Source organism: Apium graveolens, chromosome 5 (assembly GCF_009905375.1).
Source record: "Apium graveolens cultivar Ventura chromosome 5, ASM990537v1, whole genome shotgun sequence".
NCBI lineage: Eukaryota > Viridiplantae > Streptophyta > Magnoliopsida > Apiales > Apiaceae > Apium > Apium graveolens.
Genome location: NC_133651.1, coordinates 295,313,478 through 295,340,848, shown reverse-complemented (window position 1 = coordinate 295,340,848; position 27,371 = coordinate 295,313,478). Strand labels below are relative to the sequence as shown.

Below are 27,371 nucleotides of genomic sequence, written 5' to 3'. Positions count from 1 at the left end.
ATTTTATGATACTATTAAGTTTAGTTTTATTTTATTTTCTTATACTTCCCGTATCTTATGATTTTGTTAAGTTTGATTTTATTTTTGTTTCACCCTTTTAAATTTAACTTCTATATTCTTAATTCACTTATATATTGCTAATTATATCATATTTGATGAAGCAGAAGACTAGACAGTAGTAACCTCTTTTAAGATGTGTATAATATATTTTGGGTGTGTATAAATCGACATCTTTTTTAAAATTAACATTTTATGGAAAATAAATCTTTTGCAACACATGCATGAATTAAGCATAAAAATAACTTTAATTACATTCATATTTTTTAAAGAACAAACAGTCCATAACAAAATCACCAAAAAGAAAAAGAAAAAGTAAAAGCTTCTAGTACTGGAAAAATCCGAATGAAGATGCTGGCAACAATTTCACAAATTTCGACAACATATTATATAGGGTTACTAAAAAACCTACATTATCATCCACAATCAATTCATACATTATATTAAAATAAAATGTTCGGGGAATGTGTGCATAAACAAAGAAAAGATTTGGTTAATAAAAACATGGGTAATTTGGTCTCAAAATAAATTGGGGTGTGAATAAATAAGTTTGGGATGTGCATAAATCACTTCCCTTTTTTTATTAATAAACGAAACCTCTTTTAAGTTATATATAAATATTAATTTTGATTTCATCAGCGTTAACTTTTGGTTTCACTTATTTATTCAATCATGTATATCTTATAATTCTATTTTTATATATTTTTTAATTCTATTAAAACTTTTGTTGTATTAATAACCTTTATTAATAGTAGTTGATAACACGGGTCCGATCAAAATATCTAAATTAAACAATGATAAAAATAATACATTTAAAATTATAAGTCATATAGAAATAAAAAAAGATAAAATTAATACACATGAATCATGAAACCAAAAGGTGATGTAGCCAAAAAAATAATTGAAACTAAAGTAACAACTAAATAATATAAATAGAATTATAAATCACATAGGAAAAAAAAAGAATAAAAATACTACATTTAGAGTTATAACATGTTATAATATAAATCATAAAAGGTGAAACAAAAAAGTGGTGGAACCAAAAATAATTGAAATAAAAGCATCACATAAAAAGATGTTTCGCTTATTAATAAAGGTTATTAAAGCGAAATCCCTTTTTAAGCGGTATAAAGTATTAATTTTGATTTCACCAATTTTTGGTGCCACCAATTTTTGGTTTCACCGAATCATTTATGTATATCTTATAATTCTAATTTTGTATGTCTTTCAATTGTACTAAATTTTTGGTTACATCCTTTTTTTGTGTATGTATATCTTATATTTTACATGTCTTATAATTTTATTTAAGTTTAGTTTTATTTTTATTTCTTTATACTTCCACATATCTTATAATTCAATTAAATTTGGTTTTATTTTTGTTTCACCGGCCTTTGTGTTTCTAATTCCCTTATGCATTGCTAATTTAATATATTAAACGTTTTTGGTTTATCAACTTTTAGTTTCACCCATTTTTGAATTTTATTATAACTCTAAATGTATAATTTTTATTTTTCTTTTACTTCTATGTGACTTATAATATTATATATTATTTTATTCATTTTTCAATTGCAATTCGCATATTAATTTCAACTCAATAATCATGTTTTCCATATGGCTCAATGGTATATTTAATGAAATAATAATTTTTTTAAAATCATATAATAATTATAATCTTTTTATTATAATCATAACACAAATATCTTACTCAAAATTTTGCCATGGCACTTATATTATTAAGAGTTTTAAAAATTATTTACGTAAATTAACTCAGTCCATACTTCGCACGACTTATTAACTAGTCTTTATTAATAAACGAAACCCCTTTTTTAATTGGTACATAAATATTAATTTTGGTTTTACCGGTTTCTGGTACCACCAACTTTTAATTTCAATTATTCATTCATGTATATCTTATAATTCTACTACTTTTATATGTCTTTTAATTCTACTAAAGTTTTTGGTCACACTCTTTATTCCTATATATATATATATATATCTTATACTTTTACATGTCTTATGATTTTATTTAGTTTGATTTTATTTTTTTTATTTTATACTTTTACATATTTTATTTTATGATACTATTAAGTTTAGTTTTATTTTTATTTTCTTATACTTCCCGTATCTTATGATTTTGTTAAGTTTGATTTTATTTTTGTTTCACCCTTTTAAATTTAACTTCTATATTCTTAATTCACTTATATATTGCTAATTATATCATACTTGATGAAGCAGAAGACTAGACAGTAGTAACCTCTTTTAAGATGTGTATAATATGTAATTGATCGTGTACACAACTTTCAAATAAAAGTACTGGTTTTTACATTTTTGATCCCAGATTCCAGCAACACCAGGTTAAACATTCTTGTAAAATGGATCGTGAGAATTGCATCCCTCTGTATATATAGCAACATGTTACTAATGTAAGAAAAGGTGAGAAAGCAAACCGAATAACTTGTGAGAATGTAGGAGTCGTGGCGTGAATTAACACTGCCCTAAAATTGAATTTGCCCCGCTACGTACACACGGCCTCTTAGCAATCAACCTCCAGGGTTACACGACCTCTATTTCTTTGGTGTAGTACAAAGAAATAGAATCACTCTTGATCATTGCCCAAATACATGTTTATATTTATATGAAAGTACTTGAGAGAAAAACTTGTTTTTGTGTCCTCAAATGAGGGGAGAGAGCTCCTTTTTATAGGGGTGAAAACTAGTAACTTAAGGATAATAGAAAGTCATAGGTCACATTTTTTAATTAAGGGAGGTAAAAACCTTAGAATTAAGAGTCTCAAAATGAAAGGCCTTACACAATGAAGAGTCTCAAAATGAAAGGTCTTGCACAATGAAGAATCTCAAAATGAAGAGTCTAACACATCATTTTCTTTTGAAGCAAACTTATTTTTAGAATAATATTTATATTATTCCAACATTCCCCCACATAATTCAAAAGAAAAATAATTTGGGCAATGGATAGTCGGTTTCTAAGCATCAATGTCTTGTGGACTTGAATTCATACCCAGTGCATACAAATATGCTTCACAACCATGTTAGGTAGAAAGTTCTTGAATCTTTCATGGTAGTTAGTGAGAACATACTTATGCACTTAAACCTTTCTCAAATCAAGAAGTGATTTCGCATTATTATGTAAAAATACCCCATATTGTACCTGGATTTTCGTGAACGCTTTAGAGGTCCTTCGCCTAAAGGACTCTCATAGGGGGTTGAGCGTAGCCCCCACAATCACATAGGTAAGTTCATCAGTTTGTATTTTCGCAAACCACCTCTTACGAGGCTCTGAACTTATTACGAATATTAGCTATACATATGACAATAAAAAAATACAACATCACTTTATTTATAGGAATGGTAGTAGTATATATAAATGAGTTCTTTTGTGATTTCGTTTGACCCATTGAACTTAGACATGTCTAAGATGGGTATCCACCACAATTCACTCCATAATAGGCTTCAAATCCATTCCTAGTGCTGACTCCAACACTAATTTTATACAAAGGCCTTTGGTGAGAGGATCTGCAATATTCCTCTCTGATTTTATATACACGAGTGATATCACATTATTTCTTTGCTTCCCTGGACCAACTACCTTCCAAAAGCTTCTTCTTTGCTTCCTCGAATTACGCGGCTAAACAGCGCAAGTTAATCCTCATGGAGGTTAAATTTGAAAACAAGCAAGTATGAGCTAAAGAAATGCTCAACAAGATCATTGTAATATATATATATGGTCGTTTTGATATAAAATCGACATCTGTAAGAGCGCAGATCATTTTAAAATCATAATTGCTGAAATAGAAAATTTATTAAAGAATCGAATAATTGTTTCTCACTGTATTCAAAACTCTTTTTGATATTTTTGAGCGAAATGCTTCAGCAATACTTTGAATCTTTACGAGAATAAAACTCGTAAAACAATGTTTACGAAAATATCGTAAATAACAATAACAAGAAGCAATGACTATGGATTGAATCATAAACTTTATTCAAAACCAAACTCTTGATATCAATACTCATTTTGTTGTCATATCAAATTAGATATCAATACGAACTTTGATGCTCACAACATCCCATACTGAAGTCAACATCAATCATCTATACTAATACCACCTTTAATAATCATCAACAACCTAAATATCCACATCAAGCAGAAACTGCATCAAAACTGCATTTCACCTTTTATTAAAAAAAACAGTTGATAAATCATTTATTATAAGATTGTCAAAAATAATTTAGAAATAACAGTTTAGATTGGAACCAATTATATTTCATGTTGTTCCTGATGATCAGTCACGAAACAGCACCGGTATCCCGCAGCCATACCGTAAATATAGGTACTACCCGTATCCCGCAGCCATACGGTACCTATAGGGAGCTAAAAGGCATATATTTGCCTTGAAAGATATTACAGCTGGACCGATATCTCGATCACCTACGCTGTAACCAGTAACCATTCCAATATTAAAACCTTTTTATTGAAAATGAGCCGACTCAATCGACATCCTAAATAATTTTATTCCCCCCATTCACTTGGGCAGGAATACTCGCAACAAAATCATCTTCTCAAATCCAAATGTTTATAAATCCGATAGTTGGATAAGTAAAACACTTGACTATTCTGAACATAGAATAGCAGATAAGTACTTGCATAAACGAAATCATTTATTTCAGCAATATGTATAATATTTATCTATTCAGAACTGAGAATAGGGAAAGCAATACTTGCATAATAGGATTTAAAGTAAATATCATTTGAACAATAAGTGATGATAGGGATACTTGCCTTTGAGTTTTAGCAGTTACTCACACTCGCAATAATAAATCCCTCCTTCTGATATCTTATGCCATCACCGTCTTTCCTTTCGACAATTCACTGATGTGCTGCTCCTACGATTGCTAGAAGCCAGATATCCAATACCATTCCATTTCACTCTTTCCAATGTCTGGTCCCGATCAACTCGAATGATCCGCATCTATAATTAAAAGATACAACTTTAATCGCCTAAACGATAATTACTCGATGAATTGCGCGTCAACATTCTATCGTCTGCCTATACGATAGCCCACACATAACAAGACAATCAAACACAAGAATCTTGACCCACGTACGCATATAATTCACATAGCACGTAAACACATAACTCACGTATCACATATTCATATCCCATATGACTCGGTTCGTCAAATATTCGACTCGGTACGTTTAAAACTGAAATCTGGTAAAAAATATGACTTTTTAATTAATACGCAACTCAGAATCGATTTGCAAAATAAGCGACCTTCCGAAACAAGAGAATTTGGGTCTCGAAAGTATTTTTAATGAAAGTGGAATATTTTTCTGAGTTTAGACGCGTTCGTTTCGTATTAAACAGACGAATGATCTACTTGTTACGAATAAAATACTAATAAATCAATTCATAATAATATTAATTGATTTTTTAAATACTCAAATATAATTCTTAAAGGCTCAAAATAATTTTTAGGAATTATTTAGCTTAATTACAAATAATTATATTTTATTTAACTATTTATAAATAAAATTAATTGATTAAATGAATTAATCAATCAATTAAATCCATAAATAATTCACTAAAATAAATTATAAATAATTAAATCAAATTTTTGATTTTTAAAAATAATAAAAGAAATTAAATTTTGGAATTTAAAATAATTCAATTAATTATTAAATAATTAACCAAACTAAAATTGAAATTTTAAAATGATTTTAGGAATTAAAACTGAATTTTTAATTTATTTTTAATAAGAAATCTGAAGAAACAGATTTGCAATTGGGAATTAGGGTTTTTATAGATTAAAACCGGGTTATGGGATGGGTTGGAACCAGGTCAATAAACGGGTCGCCGGGTCGGGTTCTGGGTCACCAAGAACACGGGTTGGACAGTCGGATTCTGCAAAATAATCCGGTAGCCTCACCGGATTCTGGCAACCCCGATTTCAACGAACACACTCGACTTCACTTCAGTTTTATTTACGCAAAATTCCTGCTACACCACTCAGCAACTAACTCTAGCAATAATCATCATCAACATCAAGGTCCTGCTCGATTTTTCCGGCAAACCCGCCATTAAAATCGGTGGCAAGCTCCCAAAATTCGGCGAATTAACGATTCGCTTCATTTCTATACCAAACTCAGTCGTCTATGCACAAAAATGAAGCCTATGCAGTAACAATCTGACACAACCGTCCCTAACATTAAACAATCATTCAACAGTCCGTAAAATCAAGTTAAAAACGAAGAACATCAAGGATTATAAGAGAGGATCATAAAAGGAATATAATATATTGAGAAAGGCTAAGGGAACCCATGTAATAGGATCCCGGGTATGATCCCTCAAACGATAAATGAGAACGAAAGTTAATCGAACCGTATAACAGATCAGCGGTCATTAGCCAAGTAATTAGGAGTTAATCAAAGAGGTTAATGATGATGATGTCATCACACCAACAAGAAGAGGACAAGTGTGGGAGGATGACATGGGAAGATGACATAAGCATGACCAAAAGAGAAGTGTGTTGTTGGTTGATTCTAAGCCACACAAAATTTACCATGGTTAAAAGGTTAATTATCAAACAAAACAACATCAACCAAGCCAAAACAAATCATAAACATCAAAAAACACAAAACACTTCCATTTTCAAGAAGAGCTCTCGACTTTGTCCATTTCAAAGGAAGAAAAAAACTCAAATCCTAGTTCCAAGCTTTGTTAATTAGTGAGGTAATTATCTAAGGTTCCTTGTACATAGATATGGATATCCTATAAGTTTAAGCTTCAAATTCCTTCACAATCTCTTCCAATAATTCAAGGAAAAAGATGGTGAATAGTAACTTTCAAAAAATAACTTTAGTTTTCTTGAATTTTTATGAAATTTTAAGGTTATACAAGCAAGGATCAAGGTTCTTTAGGCATTCAAAGCTCTTGTGTTGTGTTAAGAAGCTTCAAGAAGGTATAAACTCCAAACCCTAGCTTTAGTTTTGAGTATTTAGGAATGGTTATGATTGATATAGTATATGTGAAGCATGATGCTTGTTTGTTTAAAGTTTGGTTGAGTTTGTAGAGATTTTGATGGTTGAATCTTGGTTATTAGTTAATGAACCTTAATATGGTTAGTAGCTTTTGTTGTGATTGAATGAGTTGGTTAAAACATGAAGTAATGGACTGATGTGGTGAGGTTTGGAGGGATTTTGGGTTGTAATGTTGATTGTGGGTTGATTGTGGATTGATTTGGAGTTGTACAAATTTGGTAATCGCGTAAACATAGCCGTCGTAATGTCCGATTATCCTAGACTGTTTTAGTTCATAACAGCAGGACCCAAGAACTCACTGTTAGGTTTTGACCATTTCCATGATTAGATAGTTCATATTACGAGCTTCGTTTTGATATGTGGTACGCTTGAATCCGATGTACGGTTTAGGAGAAACGACCGTTTTAAGTAACGGCGTTTCGCGAACGAACTATTTCCCCTCGTCTTACTTTGAAACCTTGGTTAAGGACCTTAAATGACTAATTGGGATATGAAACAATTATGTTAAGTGGATTAGGCAGTTGGTAAGGTACTCGCGAAAGAATCGCCTTAAAACTCTTAATGGTTAATTTATTAAAAATGGTGGAGCCGAGGGTACTCGAGCGACTTAAGAGAATCGTAAAGCGCGAAAGCGAACGTTAGGGGTCTAATTGGTTAAAGTCTAGTTTCTTAAGCGACCGGGGTTTAATTCCGACTTATGTTGTTGTTCATAGGTTACCGGACCCACTCTAAGCTTAAGTCTACCCCGGAGCACTCAGGCAAGTTTTTTACCCGTTATACTGTTGTTGTGATGTATATATATGTATATGCATTATCTTGTGATAGATGCATGTTGGTTAATTAGCAAATCTTGTGATATATTGGAGCATGTGATATGGTATATATGCATGTCTGTTTCGTAATCTTGATATATATTGTTGATTCAATTGCTTATAAGTTGCATAATATCTATGCTAGAGATAAGTAGTAGTTGCGTATACCCTTGGTATAGGGGACCCAAATGTGAACATTTTCTAAAACCGGGAGTCGATGTTCCCGAGTATAATATATATATATATATATATATATATAGATATAGTTTTCAAAACTATATATATATATATATAGATATAGTAGATGTTCCAGCAATGACATTACTGAGTACTTTTTTTTATCGTAGGTAACCCGCAGCTGCTACCCTTCGGGTGCGCAGCGGGTAAACCCTACGGCCTCACGTAATAGCCTGCAAATCACGTGAACCACGGTAAACCGCATTTAAGCGACAGACTTTGATTCAGGAGGCATAATCATAAATTCTCCTCCCATGGGATTCGAACTTGTGACAAAAAGGATAGTTATCCCCTTTTTAACCAACTTAGTCAACTCTTGTAGGCACATTACTTTCCCATTGATCTACACAGTACATATAGATAACCTTGTATAAATGGCATTGTATTGTTTGTACGTGCCTTTTCAAGCGGATAGGCAGACTAATGACTTTAAAAAAAAAGATAATAAGATTTCTACACCTCATGTTAATCTGATCATGAGTGTTGTTATATTTATCGTCATATTTATTATTTTTGTCAGGTTCAATTATATTCAAATATTTTTACATCATAAAATAATATATATCTATAACTTAATTTTTACGCCTAATGCTAACCTGATAACTTTCTCTACAAACTCAATTATACTTGTTACCTATATGAGCTCAACCATATTCAAATATTTATATCATAAAGTAATATATATCATCAACTTGATTTCTGCGGTTGTTATCTCTATCGAACTCAATCATTTTTATTATTTTTATTAAGCTCAATTACAGTTCAAGTTATTTTACACCACAAAAGACTCAATCATGTTTGTTATTTTTATCGGACTCAATCATGTTCAAGTTTTTTTACATCACAAAAATTATTTATATTAAAATGTGACAAAATGGTACAACATGATACATTTAATTTTTTAAACAAAATATGAAACATAGTATAAAAATATTTTTAAAATTAAAAAAATAAAATCTTTGAAAATTTGTTCCAGCAATAAAATATTAATTTTTAACTCTACAATTACAATAATTTTTGATCTGGCAAAAATAAAATGATAACATATTTTAAATAAATATGAATGCATGATTCCAGCAACACCAGGTTAAACATTCTTGTAAAATGGATCTTGAGAATTGCATCCCTCTGTATATACAGCTACATGTTACTAATAAGCTAAGCAGTTTGTTTCTGGAGATTCTTTCTAGAAGGAGATTCTTCCTCATTTATTGGCAGATCATCTAATAGCCATTCTTGTTGATTTAGGCTCCTAACAAAGGCTGCAAATGAAGGAATCAGGAGAAAATAAATCTGATCCCATCCTTTGATAGGTGAACAAGTCCACCGCCTGATCGCCCCCCCATTATTTCGTAATATTAGATTATGAAAGAAAATTAAGTTTCTGGGCCATGAACACATTCGTGAACATTGTGGTGAAGAGAAACTGATCATTACTTCTGTTAATATTGTTAAAATCATTCCATGCATTAGTTTTTTAGTGCTGAGGAGAGTAAAGCAGGGCACATTATATATTATATAATAAATTCTAAATTTATTTTTCTACATTTTGTTTTAACTTTTAACTGCATTACAAGTTGCAACAGCTTGCTATGAGCCAAGGACTACAGACAATTGAAAAAATTTACCCCTGTTATTAAAATATATGAAATTTCTATCAGTTTGAGATCTGTTATTATGAACTAGCATTCTGTCCTGTGAACAAAAAACACTTGCTACATGCTCAAACAGAATCATTGTCGTAATGTAATTAATTAGCAAAATAAAAGTGAGAGGTAAGACTCAAAATATTGTAGTTTCTGCATTATTCATGATCTAAATACATAAAAAAAATCGTTCAATCTTTTCTACTTATATGCTTATCTAGACAAGAAAGAATCTAAAAAAAAAACAATCACATATGATCAATAGTGCAACTAATCTTAAAGTTTTACATAAAAAATTCTTTCCACTACTAACTATTAGTCCGACTCTATGCCGATGCTGGTGCCCTTGCGGGTGCTGGCGCGGGAGAACTCCCGCCTTCAAAAACATTGTGTGCACGCAAAAGTGGCGGCATACTTGATCGTTGTGGGTGTAAATCAAGGATGTGGTTAATTCCATGAACAACAAGCTGGCGGGAAAGATATATATAAGGACGCGTGATAATTGCATTATCGATCTTAATTCTCGAAGGTAGAGTGCTGGTGATTAGAATAGTTTTCCAAGGAACTAGTGTTGGAAGGAGAGATAAGGGTTTTAAGTCGTAAAGATCGTGTAATGACGGGCTAATGTGGTAAGGAATCAGATGAGGGCTTATATAGCCTAATTGCGAGAGGGCAGCATCGTTAGGTGCAAACATTGTGGCGTTTACTGGGATATTGAGTCTGCCCTTTGATTGCTCTAACAATTTGATCCATATCTTGAAGTTGCCATCGCAACTAAACGTCTCGTAGTTGCTATTGCAACGTAGAGATTCAATTACCTTGTCTATTTGTTGATCGGAAGATTCATAAGATATAGTTGCAGAGATAGATGAGAGGAGGATGAGGATTGTTAGGAAAGGAAGGAGATTTAAAGCGTAGAATTTGGCCATGATATATATGTACTTGCTTCTCTGCTTAGCGTTTTCTCTAGACTCTAGGGTTCTATACGGAAGGAAGATTTATGACAGTGAAAATACAAGAGTTGGGTGCTGCTTATATAGAGAATAGAGTAGGGTACATCATGATTCCTATACTATCTCTGTTCGAAGAACCAAAGATCAACAACCGTTCAATCCTACTCTAATTCCATAAACACCCGCGCCCTAATCCTACTCGGACTAAGCTGCATAAAATTAGTACCTGAATAATAATAATAAATTTTAACACTTCACTATATAATAGTTTCATTATATTTAATGTGAGATATAAAATAGTTAAATACATCTATCTATCTATGCTTTAATGACTTTAATAAATTTTTTATTAATAATTGAAACCCCTTCTTAAGTTAAGTTGTACTTAGATATTAGTTTTGATTTCATCAATATTTGGTAGCGTTAACTTTTGGTTTAACTTATTTATTCAATCATGTATATCTTATTATTTTATTTTTATATATCTTTTAATTCTACTAAAAATTTTGATGTATTAATAACCTTTATTAATAGTAGTTGATAACACGGGTCCGATCAAAATATCTAAATTAAACAATGATAAAAATAATACATCTAAAATTATAAGTCATATAAAAATAAAAAAAAAAGATAAAATTAATACACATGAATCATGAAACCAAAAGGTGATGTAGCCAAATAAATAATTGAAATTAAAGTAACAACTAAAATAATATAAATAGAATTATAAATCACATAGGAATAAAAAAGAATAAAAATACTATATTTAGAGTTATAACATGTTATAATATAAATCATAAAAGGTGAAACAAAAAAGTGGTGGAACCAAAAAATAATTGAAATAAAAGCATCACATAAAAAGAGGTTTCGCTTATTAATAAAGGTTATTAAAGCGAAACCCCTTTTTAAGCGGTATAAAGTATTAATTTTGATTTCACCAATTTTTGGTGCCACCAATTTTTGGTTTCACCGAATCATTTATGTATATCTTATAATTCTAATTTTGTATGTCTTTCAATTGTACTAAATTTTTTGGTTACATCCTTTATTCGTGTATGTATATCTTAAATTTTACATGTCTTATAATTTTATTTAAGTTTAGTTTTATTTTTATTTCTTTATACTTCCACATATCTTATGATTCAATTAAATTTGGTTTTATTTTTGTTTCACCAGCCTTTGTGTTTCTAATTTCCTTATACATTGCTAATTTAATATATTATATGTTTTTGGTTTATCAACTTTTAGTTTCACCCATTTTTGAATTTTATTATAACTCTAAATGTATAATTTTTATTTTTCTTTTACTTCTATGTGACTTATAATATTATATATTATTGTATTCATTTTTCAATTGCAATTCGTATATTAATTTCAACTCAATAATCATGTTTTCCATATGGCTCAATGGTATATTTAATGAAATAATAATTTTTTTAAAATCATATAATAATTATAATCTTTTTATTATAATCATAACACAAATATCTTACTCAAAATTTTGCCATGGCACTTATATTATTAAGAGTTTTAAAAATTATTTACGTAAATTAACTCAGTCCATACTTCGCACGGGTTATTAACTAGTCTTTATTAATAAACGAAACCCCTTTTTTAATTGGTACATAAATATTAATTTTGGTTTCACCGGTTTCTCGTACCACCAACTTTTAATTTCAATTATTCATTCAAGTATATCTTATAATTCTACTACTTTTATATGTCTTTTAATTCTACTAAATTTTTTGGTCATACTCTTTATTCCTATATATATATATATCTTATATTTTTACTTGTCTTATGATTTTATTTAGTTTGATTTTATTTTTGTTATTTTATACTTTTACATATTTTATTTTATGATACTATTAAGTTTAGTTTTATTTTTATTTTCTTATACTTCCCGTATCTTATGATTTTGTTAAGTTTGATTTTATTTTTGTTTCACCCTTTTAAATTTAACTTCTATATTCTTAATTCACTTATATATTGCTAATTATATCATACTTGATGAAGCAGAAGACTAGACAATAGTAACCTCTTTTAAGATGTGTATAATATGTAATTGATCGTGTACACAACTTTCAAATAAAAGTACTGGTTTTTACATTTTTTATCCTAGATTCCAGCAACACCAGGTTAAACATTCTTGTAAAATGGATCGTGAGAATTGCATCCCTCTGTATATATAGCAACATGTTACTAATGTAAGAAAAGGTGAGAAAGCAAACCGAATAACTTGTGAGAATGTAGGAGTCGTGGCGTGAATTAACACTGCCCTAAAATTGAATTTGCCGCTACGTACACACGGCCTCTTAGCAATCAACCTCCAGGGTTACACGACCTCTATTTCTTTGGTGTAGTACAAAGAAATAGATTGAAATCACTCTTGATCATTGCCTAAATGCATTTTATATTTATATGAAAGTACTTGAGAGAAAAACTTGTTTTTGTGTCCTCAAATGAGGGGAGAGAGCTCCTTTTTATAGGGGTGAAAACTAGTAACTTAAGGATAATAGAAAGTCATAGGTCACATTATTAATTAAGGGAGGTAAAAACCTTAGAATTAAGAGTCTCAAAATGAAAGGCCTTACACAATGAAGAGTCTCAAAATGAAAGGTCTTGCACAATGAAGAATCTCAAAATGAAGAGTCTAACACATCATTTTCTTTTGAAGCAAACTTATTTTTAGAATAATATTTATATTATTCCAACATTTCCCCACATAATTTAAAAGAAAAATAATTTGGGCAATGGATAGTCGGTTTCTAAGCATCAATGTCTTATGGACTTGAATTCATACCCAGTGCATACAAATATGCTTCACAACCATGTTAGGTAGAAAGTTCTTGAATCTTTCATGGTAGTTAGTGAGAACATACTTATGCACTTAAACCTTTCTCAAATCAAGAAGTGATTTCGCATTATTATGTAAAAATACCCCATATTGTACCTGGATTTTCGTGAACGCTTTAGAGGTCCTTCGCCTAAAGGACTCTCATAGGGGGTTGAGCGTAGCCCCAACAATCACATAGGTAAGTTCATCAAGTTTGTATTTTCGCAAACCACCTCTTACGAGGCTCTGAACTTATTAAGAATATTAGCTATACATATGACAATAAAAAAAATACAACATCACTTTATTTATAGGAATGGTAGTAGTATATATAAAATGAGTTCTTTTGTGATTTCGTTTGACCCATTGAACTTAGACATGTCTAAGATGGGTATCCACCACAATTCACTCCATAATAGGCTTCAAATCCATTCCTAGTGCTGACTCCAACACTAATTTTATACAAAGGCCTTTGGTGAGAGGATCTGTAATATTCCTCTCTGATTTTATATACACGAGTGATATCACATTATTTCTTTGCTTCCCTGGACCAACTACCTTCCAAAAGCTTCTTCTTTGCTTCCTCGAATTACGCGGCTAAACAGCGCAAGTTAATCCTCATGGAGGTTAAATTTGAAAACAAGCAAGTATGAGCTAAATAAATGCTCAACAAGATCATTGTAATATATATATATGGTATTTTGATATAAAATCGACATCTGTAAGAGCGCAGATCATTTTAAAATCATAATTGCTGAAATAGAAAATTTATTAAAGAATCGAATAATTGTTTCTCACTGTATTCAAAACTCTTTTTGATATTTTTGAGCGAAATGCTTCAGCAATACTTTGAATCTTTACGAGAATAAAACTCGTAAAACAATGTTTACGAAAATATCGTAAATAACAATAACAAGAAGCAATGACTATGGATTGAATCATAAACTTTATTCAAAACCAAACTCTTGATATCAATACTCATTTTGTTGTCATATCAAATTAGATATCAATACGAACTTTGATGCTCACAACATCCCATACTGAAGTCAACATCAATCATCTATACTAATACCACCTTTAATAATCATCAACAACCTAAATATCCACATCAAGCAGAAACTGCATCAAAACTGCATTTCACCTTTTATTAAAAAAAACAGTTGATAAATCATTTATTATAGGATTGTCAAAAATAATTTAGAAATAACAGTTTAGATTGGAACCAATTATATTTCATGTTGTTCCTGATGATCAGTCACGAAACAGCACCAGTATCCCGCAGTCATACCGTAAATATAGGTACTACCCGTATCCCGCAGCCATACGGTACCTATAGGGAGCTAAAAAAGGCATATATTTGCCTTGAAAGATATTACAGCTTGACCGATATCTCGATCACGTACGCTGTAACCAGTAACCATTCCAATATTAAAACCTTTTTATTGAAAATGAGCCGACTCAATCGACATCCTAAATAATTTTATTCCCCCATTCACTTGGGCAGGAATACTCGCAACAAAATCATCTTTCTCAAAATCCAAAATGTTTATAAATCTGATAGTTGGATAAGTAAAAACACTTGACTATTCTGAACATAGAATAGCAGATAAGTACTTGCATAAACGAAATCATTTATTTCAGCAATATGTATAATATTTATCTATTCAGAACTGAGAATAGGGAAAGCAATACTTGCATAATAGGATTTAAAGTAAATATCATTTGAACAATAAGTGATGATAGGGATACTTGCCTTTGGGTTTTTAGCAGTTACTCACACTCGCAATAACAAAATCCCTCCTTCTGATATCTTATGCCATCACCGTCTTTCCTTTCGACAATTCACTGATGTGCTGCTCCTGCGATTGTTAGAAGCCAGATATCCAATACCATTCCATTTCACTCTTTCCAATGTCTGGTCCCGATCAACTCGAATGATCCGCATCTATAATTAAAAGATACAACTTTAATCGCCTAAACGATAATTACTCGATGAATTGCGCGTCAAAATCCTATCGTCTGCCCATACGATAGCCCACACATAACAAGACAATCAAACACAAGAATCTTGACCCACGTACGCATGTAATTCACATAGCACGTAAACACATAACTCACGTATCACATAATTCATATCCCATATGACTCGGTTCGTCAAAATATTCGACTCGGTACGTTTAAAACTGAAATCTGGTAAAAAATATGACTTTTTAATCAATACGCAACTCAAAATCGATTTGCAAAATAAGCGACCTTCCGAAACAAGAGAATTTGGGTCTCGAAAGTATTTTTAATGAAAGCGGAATATTTTTCTGAGTCTAGACGCGTTCGTTTCGTATTAAACAGACGAACGTTCTACTTGTTACGAATAAAATACTAATAAATTAATTCATAATAATATTAATTGATTTTTTAAATACTCAAATATAATTCTTAAAGGCTCAAAATAATTTTTAGGAATTATTTAGTTTAATTACAAATAATTATATTTTATTTAACTATTTATAAATAAAATTAATTGATTAAATGAATTAATCAATCAATTAAATCCATAAATAATTCACGAAAATAAATTATAAATAATTAAATCAAATTTTTGATTTTTAAAAATAATAAAAGAAATTAAATTTTGGAATTTAAAATAATTCAATTAATTATTAAATAATTAACCAAACTAAAATTGAAATTTTAAAATGATTTGAGGAATTAAAACTGAATTTTTAATTTATTTTTAATAAGAAATCTGAAGAAACAGATTTGCAATTGGGAATTAGGGTTTTTATAGATTAAAACCGGGTTATGGGATGGGTTGGAACCAGGTCAATAAACGGGTCGCCGGGTCGGGTTCTGGGTCACCAAGAACACGGGTTGGACAGTCGGATTCTGCAAAATAATCCGGTAGCCTCACCGGATTCTGGCAACCCCGATTTCAACGAACACACTCGACTTCACTTCAGTTTTATTTACGCAAAATTCCTGCTACACCACTCAGCAACTAACTCTAGCAATAATCATCATCAACATCAAGGTCCTGCTCGATTTTCCGGCAAACCCGCCATTAAAATCGGTGGCAAGCTCCCAAAATTCGGCGAATTAACGATTCGCTTCATTTCTATACCAAACTCAGTCGTCTATGCACAAAAATGAAGCCTATGCAGTAACAATCTGACACAACCGTCCCTAACATTAAACAATCATTCAACAGTCCGTAAAATCAAGTTAAAAACGAAGAACATCAAGGATTATAAGAGAGGATCATAAAAGGAATATAATATATTGAGAAAGGCTAAGGGAACCCATGTAATAGGATCCCGGGTATGATCCCTCAAACGATAAATGAGAACGAAAGTTAATCGAACCGTATAACAGATCAGCGGTCATTAGCCAAGTAATTAGGAGTTAATCAAAGAGGTTAATGATGATGATGTCATCACACCAACAAGAAGAGGACAAGTGTGGGAGGATGACATGGGAAGATGACATAAGCATGACCAAAAGAGAAGTGTGTTGTTGGTTGATTCTAAGCCACACAAAATTTACCATGGTTAAAAGGTTAATTATCAAACAAAACAACATCAACCAAGCCAAAACAAATCATAAACATCAAAAAACACAAAACACTTCCATTTTCAAGAAGAGCTCTCGGCTTTGTCCATTTCAAAGGAAGAAAAAAACTCAAATCCTAGTTCCAAGCTTTGTTAATTAGTGAGGTAATTATCTAAGGTTCCTTGTACATAGATATGGATATCCTATAAGTTTAAGCTTCAAATTCCTTCACAATCTCTTCCAATAATTCAAGGAAGAAGATGGTGAATAGTAACTTTCAAAAAATAACTTTAGTTTTCTTGAATTTGTATGAAATTTTAAGGTTATACAAGCAAGGATCAAGGTTCTTTAGGCATTCAAAGCTCTTGTGTTGTGTTAAGAAGCTTCAAGAAGGTATAAACTCCAAACCCTAGCTTTAGTTTTGAGTATTTAGGAATGGTTATGATTGATATAGTATATGTGAAGCATGATGCTTGTTTGTTTAAAGTTTGGTTGAGTTTGTAGAGATTTTGATGGTTGAATCTTGGTTATTAGTTAATGAACCTTAATATGGTTAGTAGCTTTTGTTGTGATTGAATGAGTTGGTTAAAACATGAAGTAATGGACTGATGTGGTGAGGTTTGGAGGGATTTTGGGTTGTAATGTTGATTGTGGGTTGATTGTGGATTGATTTGGAGTTGTACAAATTTGGTAATCGCGTAAACATAGCCGTCGTAATGTCCGATTATCCTAGACTGTTTTAGTTCATAACAGCAGGACCCAAGAACTCACTGTTAGGTTTTGACCATTTGATAGTTCATATTACGAGCTTCGTTTTGATATGTGGTACGCTTGAATCCGATGTACGGTTTAGGAGAAACGACCGTTTTAAGTAACGGCGTTTCGCGAACGAACTATTTCCCCTCGTCTTACTTTGAAACCTTGGTTAAGGACCTTAAATGACTAATTGGGATATGAAACAATTATGTTAAGTGGATTAGGCAGTTGGTAAGGTACTCGCGAAAGAATCGCCTTAAAACTCTTAATGGTTAATTTATTAAAAATGGTGGAGCCGAGGGTACTCGAGCGACTTAAGAGAATCGTAAAGCGCGAAAGCGAACGTTAGGGGTCTAATTGGTTAAAGTCTAGTTTCTTAAGCGACCGGGGTTTAATTCCGACTTATGTTGTTGTTCATAGGTTACCGGACCCACTCTAAGCTTAAGTCTACCCCGGAGCACTCATGCAAGTTTTTTACCCGTTATACTGTTGTTGTGATGTATATATATGTATATGCATTATCTTGTGATAGATGCATGTTGGTTAATTAGCAAATCTTGCGATATATTGGAGCATGTGATATGGTATATATGCATGTCTGTTTCGTAATCTTGATATATATTGTTGATTCAATTGCTTATAAGTTGCATAATATCTATGCTAGAGATAAGTAGTAGTTGCGTATACCCTTGGTATAGGGGACCCAAATGTGAACATTTTCTAAAACCGGGAGTCGATGTTCCCGAGTATAATATATATATATATATAGATATAGTTTTCAAAACTATATATATATATATAGATATAGTCGATGTTCCAGCAATGACATTACTGAGTACTTTTTTTTATCGTAGGTAACCCGCAGCTGCTACCCTTCGGGTGCGCAGCGGGTAAACCCTACGGCCTCACGTAATAGCCTGCAAATCACGTGAACCACGGTAAACCGCATTTAAGCGACAGACTTTGATTCAGGAGGCATAATCATAAATTCTCCTCTCGTGGGATTCGAACTTGTGACAAAAAGGATAGTTATCCCCTTTTTAACCAACTGAGTCAACCCGTGTAGGCACGTTACTTTCCCATTGATCTACACAGTACATATAGATGACCTTGTATAAATGGCATTGTATTGTTTGTACGTGCCTTTTCAAGCGGATAGGCAGACTAATGACGTTACAAAAAAAAAGATAATAAGATTTCTACGCCTCATGTTAATCTGATCATGAGTGTTGTTATATTTATCGTCATATTTATTATTTTTGTCAGGTTCAATTATATTCAAATATTTTTACATCATAAAGTAATATATATCTATAACTTAATTTTTACGCCTAATGCTAACCTGATAACTTTCTCTACAAACTCAATTATACTTGTTACCTATATGAGCTCAACCATATTCAAATATTTATATCCTAAAGTAATATATATCATCAACTTGATTTCTACAGTTGTTATCTCTATCAAACTCAATCATTTTTATTATTTTTATTAAGCTCAATTACAGTTCAAGTTATTTTACACCACAAAAGACTCAATCATGTTTGTTATTTTTATCGAACTCAATCATGTTCAAATTTTTTTACATCACAAAAATTATTTATATTAAAATGTGACAAAATGGTACAACATGATACATTTAATTTTTTAAACAAAATATGAAACATAGTATAAAAATATTTTTAAAATTAAAAAAATAAAATCTTTGAAAATTTGTTCCAGCAATAAAATATTAATCTTTAACTCTACAATTACAATAATTTTTGATCTGGCAAAAATAAAATGATAACATATTTTAAATAAATATGAATGCATGATTCCAGCAACACCAGGTTAAACATTCTTGTAAAATGGATCTTGAGAATTGCATCCCTCTGTATATACAGCTACATGTTACTAATAAGCTAAGCAGTTTGTTTCTGGAGATTCTTTCTAGAAGGAGATTCTTCCTCATTTATTGGCAGATCATCTAATAGCCATTCTTGTTGATTTAGGCTCCTAACAAAGGCTGCAAATGAAGGAATCAGGAGAAAATAAATCTGATCCCATCCTTTGATAGGTGAACAAGTCCACCGCCTGATCGCCCCCCCATTATTTCGTAATATTAGATTATGAAAGAAAATTAAGTTTCTGGGCCATGAACACATTCGTGAACATTGTGGTGAAGAGAAACTGATCATTACTTCTGTTAATATTGTTAAAATCATTCCATGCATTAGTTTTTTAGTGCTGAGGAGAGTAAAGCAGGGCACATTATATATTATATAATAAATTCTAAATTTATTTTTCTACATTTTGTTTTAACTTTTAACTGCATTACAAGTTGCAACAGCTTGCTATGAGCCAAGGACTACAGACAATTGAAAAAATTTACCCCTGTTATTAAAATATATGAAATTTCTATCAGTTTGAGATCTGTTATTATGAACTAGCATTCTGTCCTGTGAACAAAAAACACTTGCTACATGCTCAAACAGAATCATTGTCGTAATGTAATTAATTAGCAAAATAAAAGTGAGAGGTAAGACTCAAAATATTGTAGTTTCTGCATTATTCATGATCTAAATACATAAAAAAAATCGTTCAATCTTTTCTACTTATATGCTTATCTAGACAAGAAAGAATCTAAAAAAAAAACAATCACATATGATCAATAGTGCAACTAATCTTAAAGTTTTACATAAAAAATTCTTTCCACTACTAACTATTAGTCCGACTCTATGCCGATGCTGGTGCCCTTGCGGGTGCTGGCGCGGGAGAACTCCCGCCTTCAAAAACATTGTGTGCACGCAAAAGTGGCGGCATACTTGATCGTTGTGGGTGTAAATCAAGGATGTGGTTAATTCCATGAACAACAAGCTGGCGGGAAAGATATATATAAGGACGCGTGATAATTGCATTATCGATCTTAATTCTCGAAGGTAGAGTGCTGGTGATTAGAATAGTTTTCCAAGGAACTAGTGTTGGAAGGAGAGATAAGGGTTTTAAGTCGTAAAGATCGTGTAATGACGGGCTAATGTGGTAAGGAATCAGATGAGGGCTTATATAGCCTAATTGCGAGAGGGCAGCATCGTTAGGTGCAAACATTGTGGCGTTTACTGGGATATTGAGTCTGCCCTTTGATTGCTCTAACAATTTGATCCATATCTTGAAGTTGCCATCGCAACTAAACGTCTCGTAGTTGCTATTGCAACGTAGAGATTCAATTACCTTGTCTATTTGTTGATCGGAAGATTCATAAGATATAGTTGCAGAGATAGATGAGAGGAGGATGAGGATTGTTAGGAAAGGAAGGAGATTTAAAGCGTAGAATTTGGCCATGATATATATGTACTTGCTTCTCTGCTTAGCGTTTTCTCTAGACTCTAGGGTTCTATACGGAAGGAAGATTTATGACAGTGAAAATACAAGAGTTGGGTGCTGCTTATATAGAGAATAGAGTAGGGTACATCATGATTCCTATACTATCTCTGTTCGAAGAACCAAAGATCAACAACCGTTCAATCCTACTCTAATTCCATAAACACCCGCGCCCTAATCCTACTCGGACTAAGCTGCATAAAATTGTTGGAATTTAGTTAATCTAAACTTAGTATTTAATGTCTGAATAAGACTCAGTCGTTTGTTAGGAGTTTTAGTCATTAGTTTAGTTTGCTCTGAGTTATCTATTAGTTTGTTGGCGAGTTTCTAGGAGAGTAGATGTATCAATAAAACAATGCTTATCAGGTAGGAGTTAGTTAGGCAATTCTGTTAGTAGTAGTTACCACCTGCATGTGGAGTTCTATTTAAGTACTTGTAATCGTTTCTTTGTTAAGCTAAGTGAAGCAGTTTATGCAGTGAAATATTTTCTTGTTTTCAGTATACAGTCAACATACATATAAGTTTATTTCAGGTGTTATCTAATATCTGGTATCAGAGCCAGGTTGTCTCGTTGTATGCCTAAATATATGCCAAAGATGACTACGGAAAAGACAAAGCTGAAAGAGGGAGCACTGGGTTTGAACTATCCTATGTTGGCCAGGAGTAATTATACTGCATGGTCCCTGAAAATGAAGACCTTCATGAAGGCGCATGGCGTGTGGGACGCTGTGGAGATCAGCAAAGGAGATGAAATTGCTGTTGATGAGAAGCACGACCAGATCGCTCTCGCTGTGATATATCAAAGTATACCTGAGGATATCTTATTATCCGTGGCTGAGAAGAAGACTGCAAAAGAGGCGTGGGAAGCGATAAGGACTATGTGTCAAGGTGCGGATCGTGTGAAGAAAGCCAAGGTTCAGACCTTGAAGAGCGAGTTTGAAACTCTGCGGATGAAGGAGTCAGATCAACTGGATGATTTCTGCATGAAATTAAATGGATTGGTGACAAATATCCGAGCTCTGGGTGAGGGAATTTCTGAAAGCTATGTTGTGAAGAGACTGCTTCGTGCAATGCCGGGCAAGTATCTGCAAATTGTGTCTACAATTGAGCAGTTCGGAGACTTTGAAAAGATGACCGTCGAAGAGGCCGTTGGATCGCTGAAAGCACACGAGGAACGGATCAGAGGCCAGAATGATGGTGGAGGAGGACAACTAATGCTTACTGAGGAGGAATGGTCGAAAAAGAGAAAATACGGGTGGAAAATTATTGTTGACTAGAGAAGAGTGGATGAGTAAAACAAATAAGAATGGAGGTGAAGGATCAGGAACACAAAAGACTCGATGGGCTGATCCACGAGGAAGAAATGGTGGACGCGGAACCCGTGATAAAAGTACTGTAAAATGCTACAACTGCGGGGTGTATGGTCACTTTGCTTATGAGTGTCGTAAGCCACGTAAGGAAAAGGAATACAAACCAGAAGTGAACATGACTCAAGCTGAAGAGGATGAGCCAGCCTTGTTACTTATGGAGTGCGATGGTAAAAAAGGTGGAATGGTCCTGCTGAATGAAGAGAAAGTAGATCCTGTACTCAGTAAAAGAAGCGAGGAGAGGAAAATGTCGCAGATGTGGTACCTTGACAACGGTGCTAGTCAACACATGACAGGAGATCGCGGAAAATTCAAAGAATTGGACGAGAGAATCACGGGACAAGTCAAATTCGGGGACGGATCAACAGTTACTATTCGAGGAAAAGGAGTGATTTCATTCATGTGCAAGAACGGTGAGGAATGGAGTGTACGGGATGTATATTATATACCAACGTTGTGTAATAATATACTCAGTCTGGGTCAACTGTCGGAGGAGGGTAGTAAAGTGATCCTTGAAGAAGATCAGCTGAGGGTTTATAATCAAGGAGGTGCATTGCTCATGAGAGTGCAGAGGTCTGCGAACAGGTTGTACAGGATCAGCCTTGAAGAAAGTAAACCAGTGTGCGGGTTGTCCAAAGTGGAGGAAGAAACATGGCTGTGGCATAACCGCCTTGGTCATGTAAATTTTAAAGCCATGGAGTTAATGTCAAGGGAAGAATTGGCACTGGGAATTCCTAAGTTTATGCAGCCAAAGAAAAACTGTGAAGGTTGTCTAATGTCGAAGCAGGCACGAAAACCATTCCCATGTAAGGCATTATTCATTGCAAAGAAGCCATTGGAGTTGATTTATGCAGATTTATGTGGACCCATATCTCCTTCAACTTTGGCAGGTAATAAATACTTTCTCCTCTTTGTCGATGATTGTACTCGTAAAATGTGGGTTTATATGTTGAAAACAAAAGATGAAGCATTTGAGACATTCAAAAAATTCAAAGCACTAGTTGAAAGAGGAACGGAGAGTAAAATTAAAATTCTGAGAACTGATAGAGGAGGCGAGTTCTGTAGTCTTGAATTTCGCTCGTTTTGTGATGAAGTGGGTATTCAGAGACACTATATGGCTCCATACACTCCACAACAAAATGGAGTTGTGGAGCGAAGGAACCGTACAGTAGCAGCAATGACAAGAAGCATACTCAAAAGTTCAAATATGCCATCCTATATGTGGGGCGAGGCAGTCCGCCACTCAGTATATCTTCTGAATCGCCTACCAACCAAAGTGCTAAAGGGAAGGACCCCACATGAAGCTTGGAGTGGCCGTAAACCAGACCTGAGTCATATTAAGATGTTTGGATGTGTTGCATACATGAAAACACCGTCAGTGCACACCAGCAAACTAGATGATCGAAGCAAAATGGTGGTGTACTTGGGAAAGGAACCAGGGACAAAAGCAAGTCGATTATATGATCCAAACCACAGAACGCTGCATGTAAGTAGAGACATAGTGTTTCAAGAAAGAAAGTTTTGGAGTTGGGAAGAGACAGAAGGTAGGGACGTGAAGTTCCCAGAGATAGTTGACCCCTCTGCAGGAAATGTTGTTGTTCAGACTACCCACCAAGAAGATGTGCAAGAGTCATCCGATGAATATGAGCCTGCAACACCAACACAATCCAGCATAGCACAGACTTCTGATTCAACTGCAAGTGTAGAAAGTGCAGGCTCAACTGCAGGCTCAACCACGACTAGTAGTACACCATGAAACTTCAGGCTGCTTAGTGACATATATGATGATACTGAGCAACTTGAAATCGCAGATGACTTACTACTGTTGAGTGTTGAGGAACCCAGTAATTTTGAAGAAGCATCTCAGGAAATCGAATGGAAGAAGGCCATGGAAAGTGAACTGGAATCGATCGAAAAAAACAAAACCTGGGTATTGACTGAGTTGCCACCAGGACACCGAGCTATTGGTCTAAAATGGGTGTACAAAGTTAAAAGAGATGCAAACGGGGTGATTACAAAATATAAGGCGAGGCTTGTCGCCAAAGGTTACGTTCAAAAATAAGGCAGAGACTTCGAAGAGGCATTTGCTCCGGTCACGAGGCTAGAAACCGTGCGTCTTTTATTGGCATTGGCTGCAAGAAATGGATGGGTAGTTCATCATTTGGATGTTAAGTCTGCTTTTTTGAATGGAGATATTCAAGAAGAAGTGTATGTGAAGCAGCCACAAGGGTATGAGAAGAAAAATGAGGAATACAAGGTTTATAAATTGTTGAAGGCATTGTATGGTTTACGACAAGCTCCAAGAGCTTGGTATGCCCGTCTGAAGAAATTTCTTGAAGAATTGGGGTTTGTTAAGTGCCCCTATGAACATGCTGTTTACACGAAACGAGAAGGTAATGAGTCTCTGATTGTTGGTGTGTATGTTGATGACTTGTTAGTAACGGGAACAAATGTTGCTAATATAATTGAGTTTAAAGAACAGATGCGTAGTGAATTTGATATGAGTGACTTAGGAAAGTTAGCATATTATCTTGGTATAGAGGTTGAGCAAAGAAAGGGGTGCATCGAGTTGAAGCAAACAGCCTATGCGAAGAAATTGTTGGAAAAGGCAGGGATGCAAGACTGTAACGAGACAAAATATCCCATGGATCCGAAAATCACGCTGCATAAGGATGAAACTGGAAAAGCTGTTGATCCGACCATGTTTAGAAGTTTGATAGGTGGTCTGCGATACCTGGTACATACCAGACCGGACATCTCATTTGTTGTGGGATCAATAAGTCGTTTTATGGAGAAACCTACACAATTACACTTGAACGCAGTGAAAAGGGTGCTGCGTTATGTCAGAGGGACGCTGGAGTATGGTCTGAGATATGCAAGGGGTTTTGGGAATCATATGCTAACTGGTTTTTTCGGACAGTGATTATGCGAGCAGCTGTGGAGATAGACGGAGTACAGGTGGAATGGCTTTTTATCTCAGTGAGAATCTGATAACCTGGATATCACAGAAGCAGAGGTGCGTAGCATTGTCCACCTGCGAAGCAGAGTTTATGGCTGCAACTGCAGCAGCGTGTCAAGGTATCTGGTTGCAAAAATTGTTGAGTCATATTACTGATACTACCCCTGGTCCAGTGAATCTTTATATTGATAACAAGTCAGCTATAGACTTGGCGAAAAATCCTGTTTTTCATGGACGCAGCAAGCACATAGATGTGCGTTACCATTTCATTCGTGAATGTGTGGAACGTGGAGAGATTGTGATCAATCATATCAGCTCTGACAAGCAATGTGCAGACATACTTACCAAAGCTATGGCAACAGCGAAGTTCGAAGAAATGAGGAGCCTGCTTGGAATGAAGAATCTGGCGAAATAAGTTTAGATTAAGGGGAGAATGTGTTGGAATTTAGTTAATCTAAACTTAGTATTTAATGTCTGAATAAGACTCAGTCGTTTGTTAGGAGTTTTAGTCATTAGTTTAGTTTGCTCTGAGTTATCTATTAGTTTGTTGGCGAGTTTCTAGGAGAGTAGATGTATCAATAAAATAATGCTTATCAGGTAGGAGTTAGTTAGGCAATTCTGTTAGTAGTAGTTACCACCTGCATGTGGAGTTCTATTTAAGTACTTGTAATCGTTTCTTTGTTAAGCTAAGTGAAGCAGTTTATGCAGTGAAATATTTTCTTGTTTTCAGTATACAGTCAACATACATATATGTTTATTTCAGGTGTTATCTAATAAAAATTAGTACCTGAATAATAATAATAAATTTTAACACTTCACTATATAATAGTTTCATTATATTTAATGTGAGATATAAAATAGTTAAATACATCTATCTATCTATGCTTTAATGACTTTAATAAATTTTTTATTAATAATTGAAACCCCTTCTTAAGTTAAGTTGTACTTAGATATTAGTTTTGATTTCATCAATATTTGGTAGCGTTAACTTTTGGTTTAACTTATTTATTCAATCATGTATATCTTATTATTTTATTTTTATATATCTTTTAATTCTACTAAAAATTTTGATGTATTAATAACCTTTATTAATAGTAGTTGATAACACGGGTCCGATCAAAATATCTAAATTAAACAATGATAAAAATAATACATCTAAAATTATAAGTCATATAAAAATAAAAAAAAGATAAAATTAATACACATGAATCATGAAACCAAAAGGTGATGTAGCCAAATAAATAATTGAAATTAAAGTAACAACTAAAATAATATAAATAGAATTATAAATCACATAGGAATAAAAAAGAATAAAAATACTATATTTAGAGTTATAACATGTTATAATATAAATCATAAAAGGTGAAACAAAAAAGTGGTGGAACCAAAAAATAATTGAAATAAAAGCATCACATAAAAAGATGTTTCGCTTATTAATAAAGGTTATTAAAGCGAAACCCCTTTTTAAGCGGTATAAAGTATTAATTTTGATTTCACCAATTTTTGGTGCCACCAATTTTTGGTTTCACCGAATCATTTATGTATATCTTATAATTCTAATTTTGTATGTCTTTCAATTGTACTAAATTTTTTGGTTACATCCTTTATTCGTGTATGTATATCTTAAATTTTACATGTCTTATAATTTTATTTAAGTTTAGTTTTATTTTTATTTCTTTATACTTCCACTTATCTTATGATTCAATTAAATTTGGTTTTATTTTTGTTTCACCAGCCTTTGTGTTTCTAATTCCCATATGCATTGCTAATTTAATATATTATA

General features: G+C 33.0%; 3 protein-coding genes across 3 annotated transcripts; 1 reads left to right on the top strand and 2 right to left on the bottom strand.

Moving 5' to 3' along the window:
- Positions 1 to 10,137: 10,137 nt before the first annotated feature.
- On the bottom strand, positions 10,138 to 10,740 carry LOC141661059 (uncharacterized). Its single transcript, XM_074468042.1, has one exon. It carries the CDS (start codon positions 10,738 to 10,740, stop codon positions 10,138 to 10,140), a length of 603 nt encoding a protein of 200 aa, XP_074324143.1.
- Positions 10,741 to 20,620: 9,880 nt separating this feature from the next.
- Positions 20,621 to 21,223, bottom strand: LOC141661058 (uncharacterized). The gene has a single exon (XM_074468041.1). The coding sequence runs from the start codon at positions 21,221 to 21,223 to the stop codon at positions 20,621 to 20,623; it is 603 nt and encodes a 200-aa protein (XP_074324142.1).
- A 635-nt stretch (positions 21,224 to 21,858) lies between these two features.
- On the top strand, positions 21,859 to 22,539 carry LOC141661057 (uncharacterized). Its single transcript, XM_074468040.1, has one exon. The coding sequence runs from the start codon at positions 21,859 to 21,861 to the stop codon at positions 22,537 to 22,539; it is 681 nt and encodes a 226-aa protein (XP_074324141.1).
- Positions 22,540 to 27,371: the final 4,832 nt, after the last annotated feature.

Bases quoted from the DNA above. Each gene is read 5' to 3' on its own strand.
- LOC141661059 (XM_074468042.1), bottom strand. From the start codon at position 10,740: ATGGCCAAATTCTACGCTTTAAATCTCCTTCCTTTCCTAACAATCCTC.
- LOC141661058 (XM_074468041.1), bottom strand. From the start codon at position 21,223: ATGGCCAAATTCTACGCTTTAAATCTCCTTCCTTTCCTAACAATCCTC.
- LOC141661057 (XM_074468040.1), top strand. From the start codon at position 21,859: ATGACTACGGAAAAGACAAAGCTGAAAGAGGGAGCACTGGGTTTGAAC.